We start from the raw sequence: 16721 nt of genomic DNA, 5'->3' as shown, positions 1-16721 counted from the left end.
ATGTGTGCCCGACCATCTGGCTAGTGTTCCCTAGTCCTTTTTCTGCTGATGATGCGGCTAAGTGGTGATGTGTAAATGCTGTCCAGAAGGAGTTAGGCTTTGATTGTGGCATGTTTTAAGCAGTCTGTCCAGTTTTCACTAGCCTTGCCATGACAAATCAGAATGTGAGCATTCTCTTACCAATAAATGCCCTCGTCAACAGGTCAATTAGACATTGGCACCCACTTCTTTCCATCACCCACTAGGACAAGAGAGAGGGAAAACTGTCTCCCAAAGAGCCTTCAGTCGAAAGCTCAGAACAAACAGTGCTTCTCGAAGACATCCTTTCCAATAAGGATTTTATTCCAATGTCTTTGGCAGTTGGAAATCTCTGAGTGCAGCATAGGGAAAGTGCTGGGGAGACTGGAGGGGGGAGTTCAGTGTGCCAACAGCACAGCCATCTGAGCCTTATTGAAATGCCTCAAGGCCTCAAGCTATTTATGCAGGCTGGGCAAGAATTCCACATGGGCAAAGAACATCCTGATTAAAAATCCAAACGTTTTCATGGTGAGACTTGTATGTGTCAGGACCATCTGTTGGTGGAATTAATAAACCTTAGGTGCTAATTTGTTAAAGAAAAAGTAGGTGTCTAGAAGCGAGAACAGAGAACCGAAAACAGTCTTTGGTGGCACGAGGCAAGGTGAAAAACCTAATTAGAACAGGACTTGGTGTTAGCCCAAGGATCTTCGTGACAATGACCGTGTAGCCAGTCCTGCTTTCACAACCTACAAATCAAGTTCCAGAATACAAACTTTTCTGAAAGCCATTTTTCAAAGAATATTATATTGAACCAGAAGACAATCTTATCTTTTGGCCAGTAGCCCCCTGTTTTAGGTAATACATGTAAATGTAAATTCACTTCAGAATGAGAACCTTTCACACAGAGGACGGTGAGTTGTCTAAGTTCACAAACCAGACAGGAGTACCTTTCTTATTCCCTGTCCCCATATTCTCATCTTTGTCCCCAACATTGTCCTTACCATCTCTCAGCGAGGACCATCACAACTCAACTAAAATCCTGGCCTCCAGTATTGTCTTTTTTGGAAGCACCTACATAAAAGGCACATCTGCCTCCATCATCCCCTTCCAAGGCCCTCAGATAACTCTATCCCTTCAAGTTACAGCTCCTGTCTACGCTAAGCCGCCTGGCACACAGGTCCTCAGTGGCTCCCCGGCCACATCCCCAAGGAGCGCCCCTCCGTAATGAACACCGTGCTCTCTCAACCGTCCATGCTTCAGTGTAAGCTTTCTCCTGTGTTCAAAGCCTTCTCAGTCCTACTCGTCATCGGTTGACAGTTATCTTCTACATCTCACTCCTTTGCCACCAGGAAAACTGTGCTCGCCAGGTAACTTCCGTTTGATCCTATTGTATCACTTACTATGCTATTTAAAATTTTGGGGTCTCGTTTAAAGTGAAGACACGCTGAGGTCAAGAACAACGTCCCGCCTGTGTACCTAACCACCGAATTGGAACTGGCTCAATTTAGCTAGACAATGAAAAAGTGAATTTCTTAAAAGACGTTGCAGCACAGGAAACGATGTATATTCCATTTTAGCTCGAAGGAACGGAGCTCTACCGGGTAGACTCATTGATTAAAGCTGGACAGCGACAGCCAGCGAGTACACCATCACCAAAGCTTAAAACATGAAGTAATAAGAACTCACAGTTCGTGGGGCTCTCGTTCCCGAAATAGCTCTCTCTACCTCCCCAGCGCGTCGTCACGTGGGCTCCACCCAGCTCCAGCCGAACTTCCGGGAGCCGACACTACCTATTGGCTCGCGAGAAATGAGTGGCAGGCGGAGCAAAATTAGACCACGTGGCCCACGTGTGTTATCTTAAAGTTCTAGTGAACGCTTTTCACCACGAAGTTATCAGGTTAGTTTCGTTTATTAAAACGAAAAGCAAAGCTCTGTCCCTCTCAGGTGATGAAATGAAAGAAGACGTAAACCTGAGAAGGGGCGTGGGGAATTGGTGGGAAAGAAGTCAGCAATAAAGCGCTGGGGTCAGAGTTCAAAAGTCAGCAAGTTTCTTCTTAAAGAGCTGGATAGAAAATATTTTCAGCTGTGAGAGCCATCTGTCCTCCGCTGCAACCACTAAGTTCTGCCATTATAGCATAAAAGCAGCCACAGACAGTATATAAATGAGAGTGGCTGTGTTCCAATAAATCTTTATTTACAGAAACCAGGCAATGAGCCAGGTTTGGACTTCGGGCCAATATTTATCTGTACATAGCTTAATGGATCCAAAATGTTACATTTGAGTGTGCTGTTTCTCTCTCCCTCTCTCTCTCTCTCTTTCTCTCTCCCTTTAAAGCAAAGCAACCAATTTGGGAAATATGTTTAATCAATAAAAATCTTTCTTCTATGAGGGGCACCTCAATGCTGCCCTGGGTTGAGCATCCAGCTCTTGGTTCGGCTCAGGTCCTGATCTCAGGGTTGTGAGATCAAGCCCGTTAGGCTCTGCGTTCAGCACAGAGACTGCCTGAGAGTTTGTCTCTCTCCCTCTGCCCCTCCCTGTCACGCGCTCTCTCTCTCAATTAAATAAATCTTAAAAAAAGAAAATCATTCTATGGAGGGAGGTGGTGGTGAAAAAAATGTGTTGTGTTTGACTGAACTTAACCTTGTTACAGTTGGTTTTGCAAGAAACAAGGGTCCAGAATTCTGTTCACACATTTATCTGTTCACATGTTTTACACCATTCGCAAATAAGTGTGTGTTTCTGTCACCTCCAGTGAACCCTGAAGAGGGAAGTCTTAATCAGATTTCTGTGGTTTTCCAGTGCCCAGCACAGTGCTCAACACATAGAAAGCAGTCGACATTTTAATTGTTGACAAACAAAAGAGGAATGACTGGGCCAATTCAACCTCTCAGTTATTTGGTCTCAGATATTTGGTTCTGAAGAGTGATAAATGGTACATCAACCTCGTAATTTTTTTCCAACTATTTCCATTATAGTTATGTTCTGGGCAACAAGCCCATTTTTATAACCCTTCAAAACATTTCTGGAATCCCCCTCCACACCTCAGAACCATGGACCTTTGGAGATTTGATAACACATCAGCAAGATCCTGGAATTTTGCATTAGAAACAAAATATGTCAGTGAGAATGAATCCTCCCTGCATGAGGTTGCCAGACTTAGCAAATAAAAATAGATGAAGCCCAGTTAAATTTGGATTTCATATAAATTTTGCATGGGAATACACTATAAAATTATTGATTTTTTAAAATCTGAAATCCAAGTTTAACTTGGACTTCTGTATTTTATCTGGGAACTCGGATCTTGCAGGATAGCCCATTTGAAAAATAGCTCTGAGAATGCTTGAGGTCCAGTACACAAACAAGCAAAAAGCACATTTGCAGTAAAAAAATAATAGCCAAGCGGGGCTGCTTTGGAGCAGAGAAATCACCACACCTGAGATATATGAGGTTTCCCTGCAAGATTTTTATACTTGGGATCTTGGCTTACTTAAACCCCTGGTCACTTTTTAACAACTCATATACAACTTCCTGGGAAACTCACCACCTTATTTCTTCTTATTTCTGTGTGGCAACGAGTATCATTCCATCTATGTTCCTACCTACCTACCTAGATATCTATCTAATGTTTTGGACTGGACTTGACTGGAGTCAATCTACCAGCACTTCAATTACTGGTTTCCCTCATCAGCTTTGTGACCTGGGTCATACCACTATACCTCTCGGTGTTGGCTCCCCACGTGTCAAATATGAATAATGAGTAGGTTCACTTGCACAGAGATAGGCACATACCAGAAGTGTGATTGATGTCAGCTAGTATTCTCAACACATTTTCCCATATTGTGACAAAGTGCCAGTACTGGTCCCTTGGTCTCCCCTCCCCCCCCCACACACACTGTGGGACTCCAAGGCAGGTGACTTCACACTGGCCTTGTGGGGTGTTTCCATCTCCCTCGTTCTGTGACCCTCATGGGGTCTCTCTGCCACAGCATTGCCCTGTGCTAGAACCGTGCCTGGTACAGGAGGTGGCTACTAGTCCCTTCCTTAATGACCCACTAGAACTCCTTCAGGGACCTGCTCCTCTACATGGCTGTGCCCTGAATCTGCTCGTCCTCCACAACTCCTTCACCTCCTACATCTCACCCTCTGATGTGCTCTGCTTGGACCTCACCATTCTCCTCTCGCCCACTCGGTGTCCTGACTGCTTTCCAGGTGCACTGAAGACACTATCTCCTTATTCCCTCTTGTTCCTTCTTTGAGGTAAGTTATTTCTGGAGGTTGAAATGCACTGAATTAGGAGTTCTAAATTCCAGTCCTAACTTTCTAATCATCTGTGTTACTTCGTAGTAACAAAGTACTACAAACTGTTGTAGTACCACCTCCTTACCTCCGTTTCCTAAATGAAAAAAAGAATAAACTGGTGTCTCCTGCCTCTTAGTGTGAAGAGCACTTTGAAAACTATAAAAACAAATTAAGCTATTACTCTTGGCTAGTTAAAATCCTAAGGTGTATGTATCTCCTGGTAGAGAGTTTGTGCTGTTCGTAACAAGTAGTAAGAATGTGTAGCAAAAGGCCCGTGTACAGCTACTGGGACTTTCACATTAAGATATCCCAGCCTTACAGACTCCAGACCTTTAGATCTCGTATATGGTTGATCTTTTTTTTTTTTTTTAAATACTTTCTCTCAGTGTGGTCTTTATTACTAGAGCTCTGCTAATCTACAGCTGACCATAACTGTTGGTGATAAAGAACAGAGGATGAGTTTAAACTGTGAGCTCTCTTGAGTATTGCAATTTACACTTGAGTCGAGGGATTGGAACATTTGAACTGCATGGGTCACAGCATGAGGGGAAAAGGCTTCCTCTTGGACTGGCATATGGTAATCACACCCTGCCAGGAGGGCAAGGGCTGAGCAAATCATGCCATGTGGTGCCAAACACTCTTCCCCTTCTAGCTTTGTTCATGTCAGCAATGGGGGAGGGATATAGGCCTGGTGCTTGAGAAGTACAGTTAAGAATCACAAGCAGATTCTGGGGCGCCTGGGTGGCTCAGTGGATTAAGCCGCTGCCTTTGGCTCAGGTCATGATCTCAGGATCCTGGGATCGAGCCCCGCATCGCACTCTCTGCTCCGCGGGGAGCCTGCTTCCTCCTCTCTCTCTGCCTGCCTCTCTGCCTACTTGTGATCTCTCTCTCTGTCAAATAAATAAAATCTTAAAAAAAAAAAAAGAATCACAAGCAGATTCTAACCTTAAGATGCTCTCTGTGTACTGGGAAGAAGACATGAACACAGTGATTTAAATACCAGTGCCTGGGTGCTCGGTTGATTAAACAGCTGCCTTCAAACTCTGGTCTTGATCTCAAGGTCCTTGGGATCAAGCCTGGCATTGGGCTCCCTGCGCAGTGGGAAGTCTGCTTCTCCCTCTCCCACTGCTGCTCTCCCTGCCTGTGCTTCCTTGCTCATGCGTGCTCTCTCCCTCAAATAAATAAATAATAGATAATGGGAAGATAGACATGTGTGGGTACTGATGTCAAACAAACTAGACGGAGAAACTGAAGTCTTTGTGGAAAAGCTGGCATCGGAGTGAGGACCCTACTGCCTAACTCCTTTCATAAGTATTAATATTACTGAATATTTTTATTTTATTAACTGTTATTTAAATAACTACATATTTATATTAAGACATGAAAATATTTACATAAAAGGGGATAATGGACATGTGTTGAGTTCAACTCATTTTGGCTATGGGAAGCATCAACATCCCTTGGTTTCTGTGACTATCTTAGTCGCTTGAGAAGAAAAACAGTAAGTGATCTATAAAATTGTTGCTAATGTTTAGAGAGCTGTGCATTTAGAACTTTATAAACTTACTCCTATATAATAAGTATCAATGGTCAGAATGCATTCCAGGTGGTCAGATTCCAGAACCCATATTCTTAGATACTGCACTAAGTGGCCTGTGTAAGGTCCACTGTCTTTCATTTTTGATGGAGTAATTTTGGGTGTGCCTAGAAATGGACTACATGTCTTTCATCGTAAAAGGCTTGCTCCTCACTGTGGTTGGCCAGAGAATTGCTTTAATGGTAACAACAGGAAAATACAGTCAATTCTTGATTATCTGTGTTAATGGAGGAGAAGAGAGGCATGGATAATCCAACACAGCATATAGAAATCACCTGATGGTGATTACATTACATCAAATTACCTTAAAATTTACATGTCATTTTAGTAGCTAATTACGTGCTATTTATGTACTTTTTATAATCCATCACTCAACATTCAACGTTCTTTGAGCGTACTTTGCAGAAAGGTAAAGTGGTGGGAGAGACAGAGAAAAGGTTAATCAGGATGGAACATTGTTTCCTGGATATAAATAACCAAAAATCTGATGGTAGGAATAACTCAGTAATTTTATCTTCAGATAAAAAGCTCCCATCTCACAGGCTGGAAGAATTCTGAGCTCACCTGAGAAATGAAATTTATCATTCATGTCTTCTACCTCCATGCAAAGATGCTGTTTTGTACACAGGGTGTTTGAGCTCTGCAGGAAAACTGGGAGAATCCAATTATCTGGCAAAATAGAATTTTCTTTTAAACAGTTAAATCACAGGTGGATCAGGTGGATTACACACACAAAAAAGAAGGTAGGAGTAAGCAGTTGAAAGAGTTAAATGACCAAAGCACATAGGCCCCTTCCTAGTGTTCCTGCTTCAGAGTCACTGTCCCAGGTAGGAACATATTCAGTATGAGTGCAGTATTTGGGACCAGGGCCCAGGGAAGTCCCCTGGGATAGCTAAGCATACAAAGTGTGTTGCTTAGATCTTCCTAGCATTTATTATCCCATCTCATGGAAATGTCATCTCACTTTTTCTTTAACAGGCTATGAGTGCAGGTTTGGCATGATCAAGGAGAGGGAGCAGAGTAGCATCAAAATAATAAACAAAAGCCAATTAATTTCCAGAAGAGCACTTGGAATAGAGTTTCCAAAGTTCCTGCAGTCTGGATTCTTAGAGTAGCCTGGTTCTTATTCTCACCAACGCTTGGCCATTCAGCGTTTCCTTAGCTCACGTGACCTAATCTGTGTCATTCCTTTTTGTTTGCTCAATTTAACTCAATTTTGTTTTCTGTTGCTTGCAACCAGTGATTCCAACTGCAACCACCTTGGAAGCTAACAAATCAGACAGGTGTGAGTGAAGGTGCCTACCATGCCCTTTCTAAAAATACATTTAGCTCAGTTCGACTCCGCTAATCCAGGTCCTCATTTATCAGATGATGAAGCAGAGAGATACAAAGGACTTTTTCAAAGCATAAAGTTTGAAGCCAGGCCTTCTAATGCTTTCCACCACCTAACAAAAGCAGTGACACAGTTTTCTCTGGTTGGGTCACTGTGGCACACAGGCAGGCAACTGATGCAAAATGCTACGTCAAAGACCCCTTCAATGAATTAATCAATGATTATTTATTGCAAGGCACTGTGCTAGGCACTATGGAGAGTACATGGAAGATAAGACCAAAGTCCCTGCCCTCAAGGAGCTTACAATCTAGTTGGGAAGACAAGGCATACGTACAAGGAAAATTAAGTAACAATACAGGAGTTACGTTAAAATGCAAGATAACAGTACAAGAGATTTCCAAAAGTAGTACCTGATTAATTACTAAATGAGTGCTATTGACAGGGCTTGTGGCTAATTCAGAGGAAGGACATCCTGAAGGGCTGAAGTGTGGGAAGACTTCACAGACAGCTGGGACTGGAGCTACCCTAGGACAGTTGGGAACTGGGTGAGAAAGAAGAGCGGGAAGGGCATGTCAGGAAGGGTCAGCTGTACGATCAAAAGGCACAGAGGTGAGACCAAAAGCAAGCAGTGTTTAGGGGCCAGTGAGGGCTCAGTGTGGTTGGATACAAAGTTACATTATTAGATTAAGAAGGGTCTTAAATGATCAAGTTTAGATTTTATCCTTCTAGCAATGGGGTGGAGCATACCTTAAAACAACAGATATCCCTAAGTTAAACGTACAAAGGACTTAGCTAATCAAGAGGAACTATTAAAGTTTGAGCTTCAGGATATTTATTTGTGGATTTTGACCCTCTGTGCTTCCAAAGAGGATTTGAAATGGTGTCTTCAGGGCTGTCAATTGCAAAGGAATAGCTCTGGGTCATCTAGCTTTGGATCATGGCCAGAGACTTTTGAGTCCCTCTATCGTCTCAAATTATAACAAGGACAAGGGTGAGCTAACAAATTCCCTGACAGGCAGGCAGGAAAAATGCTCCCAAAAGACAAGTATCTTTACAAATGACAGAATATTTATTAACAATACCTTTAAAAAAAGATTACATATGCTAGATCACTGGTAAATATCATTTACACTGGGGTGGGGAACTACCTGGGGTGTCATTTTTTTTTCATTCATTTTATTGTTTTGTTGATTTTTTTGTGACTGTGATTTTAAGTTCTGTTTTATTTTAACATAGAAGTAACCATATCAAACTAAGAGAGGAACACAGCTTGAAATACTGACAATATTTTTTTCTGGTTACCGCCCTAGTTTTTACACAAGTGGAATCCTGATTATGACTTTATTGGATAAATATAGCTAGAAGGTTGAAAAGTTAACTTATATTATTTGTAAGCAAAAATGACAAATTACAGGCAAATGTGAGCTCTCTGAGAAAGAAGAAAAGGTGGCAGAGTGTTTACCTGTGAAAATTTTTATAGAAAATTTCATTGCTTTTACATGCACCGTTCCACAAGTGTCAGCTTACAAAACCTCCCCCATTATAACAAATAGTTCTTTTCAAAAGAATATGTTTTTTTTCTGATATTGTCATTTTCCAATGTGTTATTTTAAGACTTAGAAGGTAAAGCTTACAAAGCAACTAAGTTACCTACTGCAAAACAGGATAATCATCAAGATAACATACGGTTATACTAAAGATTTTTTATCATGTCATGAAAATATTCTTTGTGGTGACTATTTGCTGAAATAGGAGAAATTTGCCAAGTTCCATATATGATTTTGATTCAAAAGAAGAACTCTATTATTAAAGACATACACATATATAAAGAAATGATGACTCCATCAACAGAGAATTACCTTTTTAAAAAATGTACATTCAAGACAGATACATTTGAAGATAGTAAAATTATCTTTTATCCTCTGAAAGACTTGGTTGACTACAGTCACTTTTGGCCTATGTTACTACTGGATATGTAACTTCAAATTTAATGTCTAAGATAATGCTACTACAAAGACAATGCTAACTTAGTTGAGTGAAAAGAAAGTCTTACTGTACAATGCTAAATTCAGGGATGGGAATATTGCACAAGGTACCTCTTGGGCAGTTAGTTTAGGTTCTGAATTTACAGCCATTCCTGAAACCATCTCGAGTTGCGTTGAACAGCAAAATTCACAACAGGGTGGGAAAATATATTGTACATGTCGAAAGGACTTGATTCAATGCATTAACCATCCAAAGAGTCATTTACATACAGTAGCCTTGAGTTACAGACCAAATCTTCAGCTCTTCTGCCACTGAATCCTTGTAAAACTGTACAAGTAGTTTGTAATTTATTTACCAAGGTGAGTTTCAAACTCTTTCTCTAAAGGAAATATTCTCAAATAATAATTGAATGATTGTGTTGCCCATAGCATTTTACAGCAGAGGAAAAAAATCAATATCTACATTTCATGTTAACTTTAAAAAATTCTATAAAACACTAAATATATAATAAAAAATATGCATATAAGGACATATGTAAACTGCTTTGGTAACATCATATTACAGATGTCTTCAGTGCATTGCAGAGTTTCCAAAGAAACTTCAGACAAAGCTAGATTTGCTTTGAGGAAGTACTGTATAATGCCATTCCTAAAGAAGCAAAAAACATTTTTTTCCAGTAATAAGATGTACTTGAACAACAATATTACTTAGTACTGGGTGTCTTCAAAACAACTAGCTAAATGTTGCTTATATTATAAACAGCAAGTCCTTTAGATAACTTTTGTCATAAACTGGACCTAGCTGTGAGGGAAATCATGATCGTGCTGATGGCTGACAGCGTACATGCATTTGACGTGGAAGGTCCAGCTCCTCTTGCATAGGCATCTGAAAAGAGAGAATAAATTCACTCACTGTTGCTTCACCCTGGCTACAGAGGAAAACAAGGCCACGGGGTTTTAGGCAGCAGCAGAACTGGCCAGATACTACCAGAAATAACAATTTCCTAATGACTTTTTTTTTTTAAGATTTTATTTATTTGTCAGAGAGAAAATGACAGAGAGCACAAGCAGAGAGAAGGGCAGGCAGAGGGAGAAGCAGGATCCCTGCTGAGCAAGGAGTCTGATGCGGGACTCATTCCAGGACGGTGGGGTCATGACCTGAGCTGAAGGCAGATGGATTAACCAACTGAGCCACTCAGGCACCCCTCCTAATGACTTTTTAATATCAGTTCTCTGACTCCCTAGCCAGGAACCTAAGAGTAAGTTATTTCACATCTCTCAAGGTCTGCTGATGCATTTACAAAATGAGGATTCTATATCTAACATGAGAAGAAACTTCAATATTACTAATAACATTACTAATAAATGTTATATCAATGATGCAGCAAAATAAAAGTTGCTGTTCCCTTTTTAACTCTACCTTTGCACTGGGCATTGAGCCATGGGACACTTGATTCTTACACAAATTGTAAGCAAAACTGTTATTGTTTTTACATTATTTAACAGATGAGGAAATATGGGCCCAGAGGAGTTAGATACTTGTCTGAGATCAACCAGTTAGTAAATAGCTGAACTGGGATTCAAACCCATGTCTGCCTGAATATATCCTTTTTTCCCAACAAAATAATCTCAAGCCTTTCAAATAAAACCCTTTCTTGTAGGTCTTACATTTTTCATAGTAACAGATTACCAACTGTTGTTTGAGGTTTCTCTAAGAGTATAAGATCTTTGACCAACAAAGTAGACAATGTTTTGAAGGACAGAACTTGTTTTTTTCACAGTTTTATGCTTATCATCTAATATCAATTAATTATACCAATATAATTGCTTAAGATTTGTTTTTAGAATGAATTAAACCAAGAATAACCAATCTAAAAAAAAAAAAAAACAAATAATCCTTACAGTGATAAGAAAGTATGAAGTTAGATTTTTTTTTTTTTAAACAGAGTGAGATAAATTAACCCCCAAACAAACCCCAATCTTGTGTTTCTGTGGCTTGGTGATTACTTCCACATCTCTGGTTCCACATCTCTAGTTCCTTTCAACAGAATTTAGAGCCCTTGCCTTAGTGAAGTATACAATTCAATTCTGCCCAGTTTTGTTTTTGTTTTTTTTTTTTAAAGACATATGTGCTGGGGCGCCTGGGAGGCTCAGTCAGTTAAGCAACTGGCTTTTGATTTAGGCTCAGATCATGATCTCAGGGTTGTGAGATTGAGACCCCTCGTTCCAGAACTTTTCCATCACCCCAAATGGAAACCCAGAACCCATTACACTGCAATTCATACCACTGGCCAGCCACTGCAAGTCACTAATCTGATCTCTGTCTCTCTGGATTTGCCTTTTCTATTGTTGTTGTTTTTATTTTTTTATTTTTGTTGTTGTTGTTGTTGTTGTTTTTAAATAAATGAAACCATGCAATAAAAAATAATATTCTGCTGAGATATATGCAAACATATATATATATATATACACACATAAATATATAACATATATGTATATGTATAAAACAGGATTGACTATGTTGCTCAAAAAAGAATATTCTCACACTGTTCTGTCTTTGTTACTAAAGATAATCTTGACTATATATAGACACGTGTATTTATGTACATGTTACATACACACATTCAAAATTAATAATGTCAAATTCAAAATATTTTCGGCCACAGACGCTGAGTTACACTGTTTTGCTAAAGACAAATTGCCTCAACATTTTAAAAAACCCTTTGCTTTTTTTCGCTGACTGAGTCATGCTTTTAACTTTCTGAGCGATAGTTTTATAGTTGTTTATAGATGCGCACGTGTCCACCGGGGAAAACTAGTGTGACGGATTTGAGGTTGCTTTAATCTGATTTTTGATTGGTAACTGATTAAATCAGTCAAAACTAGTCAAATTGTCTTTTTTATGAAACCACCTGTGATCAGCAAACATCAGTTGTCTAATGAAAGGGGACAGGACTGACCATTGTTACAGAAGCCTTTCTTTGTGGGCTTTCCTTTGTCCAAGCCCGAGCTCACTGGGAAGACAGAGGAGAGCCAGCAGGCAGGGGGAGGGGAGGAAAAAGACACTCTTACTTGATATCTTTGGAATTCGAATTTGTTCACTGCTGCTGCCGTCTCCTCCATCACTGAATGGCTTAATTTCTATTATGTAATCTTCGTCAAAAGGCAAAGAAAGCTCCACTGATGTCTGATTTGTCTCAATGACAGATGTGCTGCTTTGTCTGTTCCATCTGTACAAGACCTGCCAATACAGAAAGAACAGGTGTCACCTGCCATCCTCACAAAGGCCCCAAAGATGGAACATCCATTGTTCTCACCTCTGGGCACCAGCAAAATGTGGGACCACCGAGGCGGTCAGGCTGCCCACACACCCCTGGGAGCCTCACTTATAGTAAGGGGCACGTCTGCAGCCACCGTTTCATTATGAGGAACGAGTGTACAGAACACTGTGGCATGCGGACGGAGGCAGCATCTGTCAACCAATGCCCTGCGTGGCCACACAGAACCTCTGGAAGGCTCAGGTAACACACCTGGAAAACGACTTCCTCTTGGAGGCCACACAGAGCTCAGTCACATGTGAGGGGCTTTGGCATCGGAAGCAACTTGGCCACTGTGGGACTATAGTCCTCTTTACAATCTAAGCTTCAAACAATGAACCCACCTTGTTGGGCTGTTTTCAAGATTGCACGAGGATTGCCTATCAGTGAAGGACTGGCTCAAAGGAAGCATGTAAGACATACAGTGTTTATGATGGCTTAAAGGGAACGCGAGATAAACATACTTGGCAAAGGTGAGAAGCACAAGACAGGCATCATAAATTATTATTATCATGAAACCTCTGGAGAAAGCCCATTTCAGCACAGGGAGATGATCTTCAAAAGGCAAGGGCAGTAACCCCCTTTTCATCCCCCTGGGACCTCCTTCTGAGCTCTGTGGAAAATAGGGAATATTCTGTGGCCATCACTGTCACTCCAGAAATGTCTATAGCTTCAACAGTCCCACTCGTCTTTCCTTTCTTGACCTCTCCTGGATGGAAGTCTGGGTTGGTGGCTCATTTGATGAGGTTCCCAACTAGGTCTCCTGAAAACACATCCCCCTGCCTGGAACTGCCTACCCCGATTGCCACCAACAGAAACAAAACCTAAAAGCGCATCTGGACAAGCGCATCTTCCCTTTTGGATATAACAACGGGGATGATGATTGTCCTGCAAATACTTTCTGATGTTGACTGTGACCTAAGCGCCTTATCGACATCACCATGTTTAACTGTCACAACAATCGGACAACACAGGCATTATTATTCCTTGCCGCAGATGAGTTGCCGCAGATGAGAAAACAGAGGCTGGATGAGGACAAAGAGCAGGTACGTGGCAAGGTGAGAGCTCCTGAACCCCAACTCTTAAATTATAGCCCTCCAATACCTCCAGTTTCTCCTCTTAGTGAGAAATGGAGCGGTGGGTGATCAGTGTTCTCCGTCCTGGCTGTGCGGCAGAAGCACTTGGGGAACGTGTAAAAAATACTGTCGCTCTAGCCTAGTGCTTTGCAACAGGATGGGGGGGGGCAATTTTGCTCCTCTCCCCCAGGGGGCATTTGGCAATGTCTTCGGACCAGTTTTGGTTGTCACAGGAAGCACTAGTGTTTACCAGGTGGGGGCCAGGGATGCTGCAGGACATCCTGCAATGCAGAGGACAGTCCTTTAGGCTGAGAGTTATCCAGCTCAGACTGGCCAAAGTGAGGAGGCTCAGAAAGTCTGCTACAGCCGCACTCCAGAGTTAGACTCCACAGAGGTGAGGTAGACGTGTGGTTTGTGGGGAAAAAAAAAAAAGTTTGAAATGATGTGGCTGCAAACCCTGGATTAGGTCAGGGATTTGACCTGAATGTGGATCAGAATTGCCTGGAGGGTTCATTCAAACACAGACCACTGGAACCCAGCTCAGAGTTTCCAACTTAGTAGTTCTAGGGTTGGACCTTAAAAATCTCCATTTCTAACGAGTTCTCAAATAATGCCAAGGCCTCTGGTCCACCAACGGCACTTTGAACTTTGAGATGGGTAAGGTTAGCCCACATTTTAAAATTCTGATCTGCTGAAGTTAGAGATGTAAGACCCACTCCACTATTGCAATAAAAACCAGACACACATAAAATTCAAAAAAATTCCCTAAAATGGTATAGATCCCATTTGTTGCCTGGCATTTCAGCACCTTAATTTATATCTCTCTAATACAAGGTGGAAAACACAATTTCCTTAAGGGGAAAGATTCATAAGCGCCCCCTTCCTCTCCGGAGCATCAGTTGTATCAACACGGTGTCCCCTCGCTCAGGATCAGGCTCAAATAAATCCTCAGGCACATTCAGGAGTGTCAAAGCGTCTCATCACGGCCCGTCAGGAACGTGGGCTGGCTGATGGGATGCGAGGGCACATCTGGCTTTGAGGAATAAATTGCTTCTTTGATTTACCTCTGGTCCTTGCCAGAGCACACAGAATTCAACCAGTTTCAAATAGAAATCCAGGAGAAACACTTCCAGGAGAAAACAGCTCCGTTATCAGCACGGCTTATCAGTCTTGTAATATTAGGGACTGCCTTGGAACCTAAATAAAAGCCTGTAAAACCTTTATTTACACCAAACACTCGGTTCAGCTGACCTATTTGAAGGCTGTGCTTGCATTTCATATAATCCAGGACAGGAGACAGGGGGGAAAGGCAGGTTCATGGGAATTAACAGTAGCAAACACAAATCAATGCCTACTTTGTGTTTGAATGCCGTATGTTCTTTATTTTAATGAAAAGTAAGAGAAGTTTAATTTTAGTTCTTATCACTTTAGACGGTATCGACAACCTGAAATTATTTCAGTTGTAGTCCATTTTTCAATGTCTGGGTGAAACATCAAAGTGGAGATTTGTCCTAATTTATCAAAGATGACAAGTTTTGCCTTGGGAATTGGAAGAGTGGCTAAAATGGAGCTGTTGGACCTCTGATTTCCTCACCAGATGTAGATCAATATATGAAGTGTCCAGACCATCAGTCCCCAAAAAAGTGAAGTCACCACCTCCCAATGGTGTGATTTCCTTGGACCTGAATGACCCTCTGGGAATGGTGCTTAGTCACAGTTCTGTGCTTCTGTTCTTGCCGCTGTGGTCCCTAGATATTTTGAAATCACGGAGACACTCCCACAATCAAGGTTAACAATAGGACTCTCAGCTACTTTCCCTCAAATTGCATTTTCTCTGCTCCTTGTCCTTCATTGGATGTCCTTGTATGCTACAACAAACAACATTTAGGGGTTTTTATGTTCTATGGCTATTCCCACTCTTTGGCTACAACCATACATACCAGGGATCTGGGTTTCGAGATCACTACACCAGGGAGAAAGAGCCCCTAACTGTGTTATTTTGGCCTGCACTTTGATTCAAAACACTATGTATGGAACCTGGCAGGGAACCTCTCCACTTCACTGACACAGTCATACACTCGGTGCCTGGAGACGTCCTCCTCACAAGCAATGAGAGCTTTGTTACCACCTGCTACCATATTATGGGACACCTGGGCTCTTCAACTTTGGGGAGCTGCACTGTGGCTTTGGAGGAAACTGACTGACATCTTCAATGGGGCCAACGAACACTGTATGTTCTAAGTACTAACACCATTACGTATTGAGGTAGGCACTCTAAATCTGATTTCAAAGATGAGTACACTGAGACCTGAAGCTACTATGCAATTTGCCCAGGGAACTATGAATGGTAAAGGGTAGATTTAGCATTCAAACCCAGGCAGTCTGGGTCAATAGTCTATATTCTTAACTCAGCCTAGTTTGGTCACCATCTACGTGGGAAAATTGTTTCCCCTCTCTGGTCTCTGTCTTCACGAATGCAAAACAAGGAGGTTAGAGGTAGAAAACTGATGGCCCATGGGTCACATCTGTCCCGCATATTTTAACTGTTTGGCTCTTGGAGTGTTTATTTTATTTTGAGTTAGATGTCAATATTTAAAACTGTCCAAAAACTTACACATGAAAAAATGTTGGGTTCTACCAAGAAACTGGAAGATATAGCCACGCTGTTTTTCAACAATATGCAAGAGCCCAAAAGCCACAGCTTCTTCTGGACAATGAGAAAGTCTCTAATTCACCACAGTCTCTCGTGCTTCCTGTTGTATCATACTGGCATGCGTGTACCTCAGGACCTTGGCACACACCATTCACTGTGCTTGGAACACTTTTTCCCAGAGCCCTCTCTCCCTTTTTCATGGCCCAACTGAAATGTCTGGGCAAAAGTTCAGAGAAATATAGAAATAGAAAATAGAAATAGAAAATTTCTCCTTATTGAAAGAGAAAATGCAGTCCCAAGGGGTTAAATGATTTACTTAGAGTCACAGAGTCAATAGAGGACCAATATGTGGGTCTCCTATCTCTTTATGCTATATGCTAGAAGACTCTGGGCTCTTAGAAAAGGGCCCAGTAAAAGGTCTGGAGATTAGTTTTTAGGGAAT

General features: G+C 41.5%; 1 protein-coding gene across 3 annotated transcripts in view; it reads right to left on the bottom strand.

The window, feature by feature from the left end:
* Positions 1-8439: 8439 nt before the first annotated feature.
* Positions 8440-16721, bottom strand: part of CNTN4 (contactin 4) — a 961173-nt gene continuing 952891 nt past the window's right edge. For all 3 annotated transcript variants that reach the window (XM_045992257.1, XM_045992258.1, XM_045992259.1), the window contains 2 exons: positions 12306-12474; positions 8440-10119 (listed from right to left, as the gene is read on the bottom strand). In XM_045992257.1, the coding sequence (XP_045848213.1) occupies positions 10019-10119; positions 12306-12474 (270 nt within the window). In that variant the 3' untranslated portion in view covers positions 8440-10018. The remainder of the gene's footprint in view (positions 10120-12305; positions 12475-16721) is intronic.

The sequence above is a fragment of the Meles meles genome, chromosome 20, assembly GCF_922984935.1.
Source record: "Meles meles chromosome 20, mMelMel3.1 paternal haplotype, whole genome shotgun sequence".
Lineage (NCBI taxonomy): Eukaryota > Metazoa > Chordata > Mammalia > Carnivora > Mustelidae > Meles > Meles meles.
This window is presented reverse-complemented; position numbering and strand designations above follow the sequence as displayed.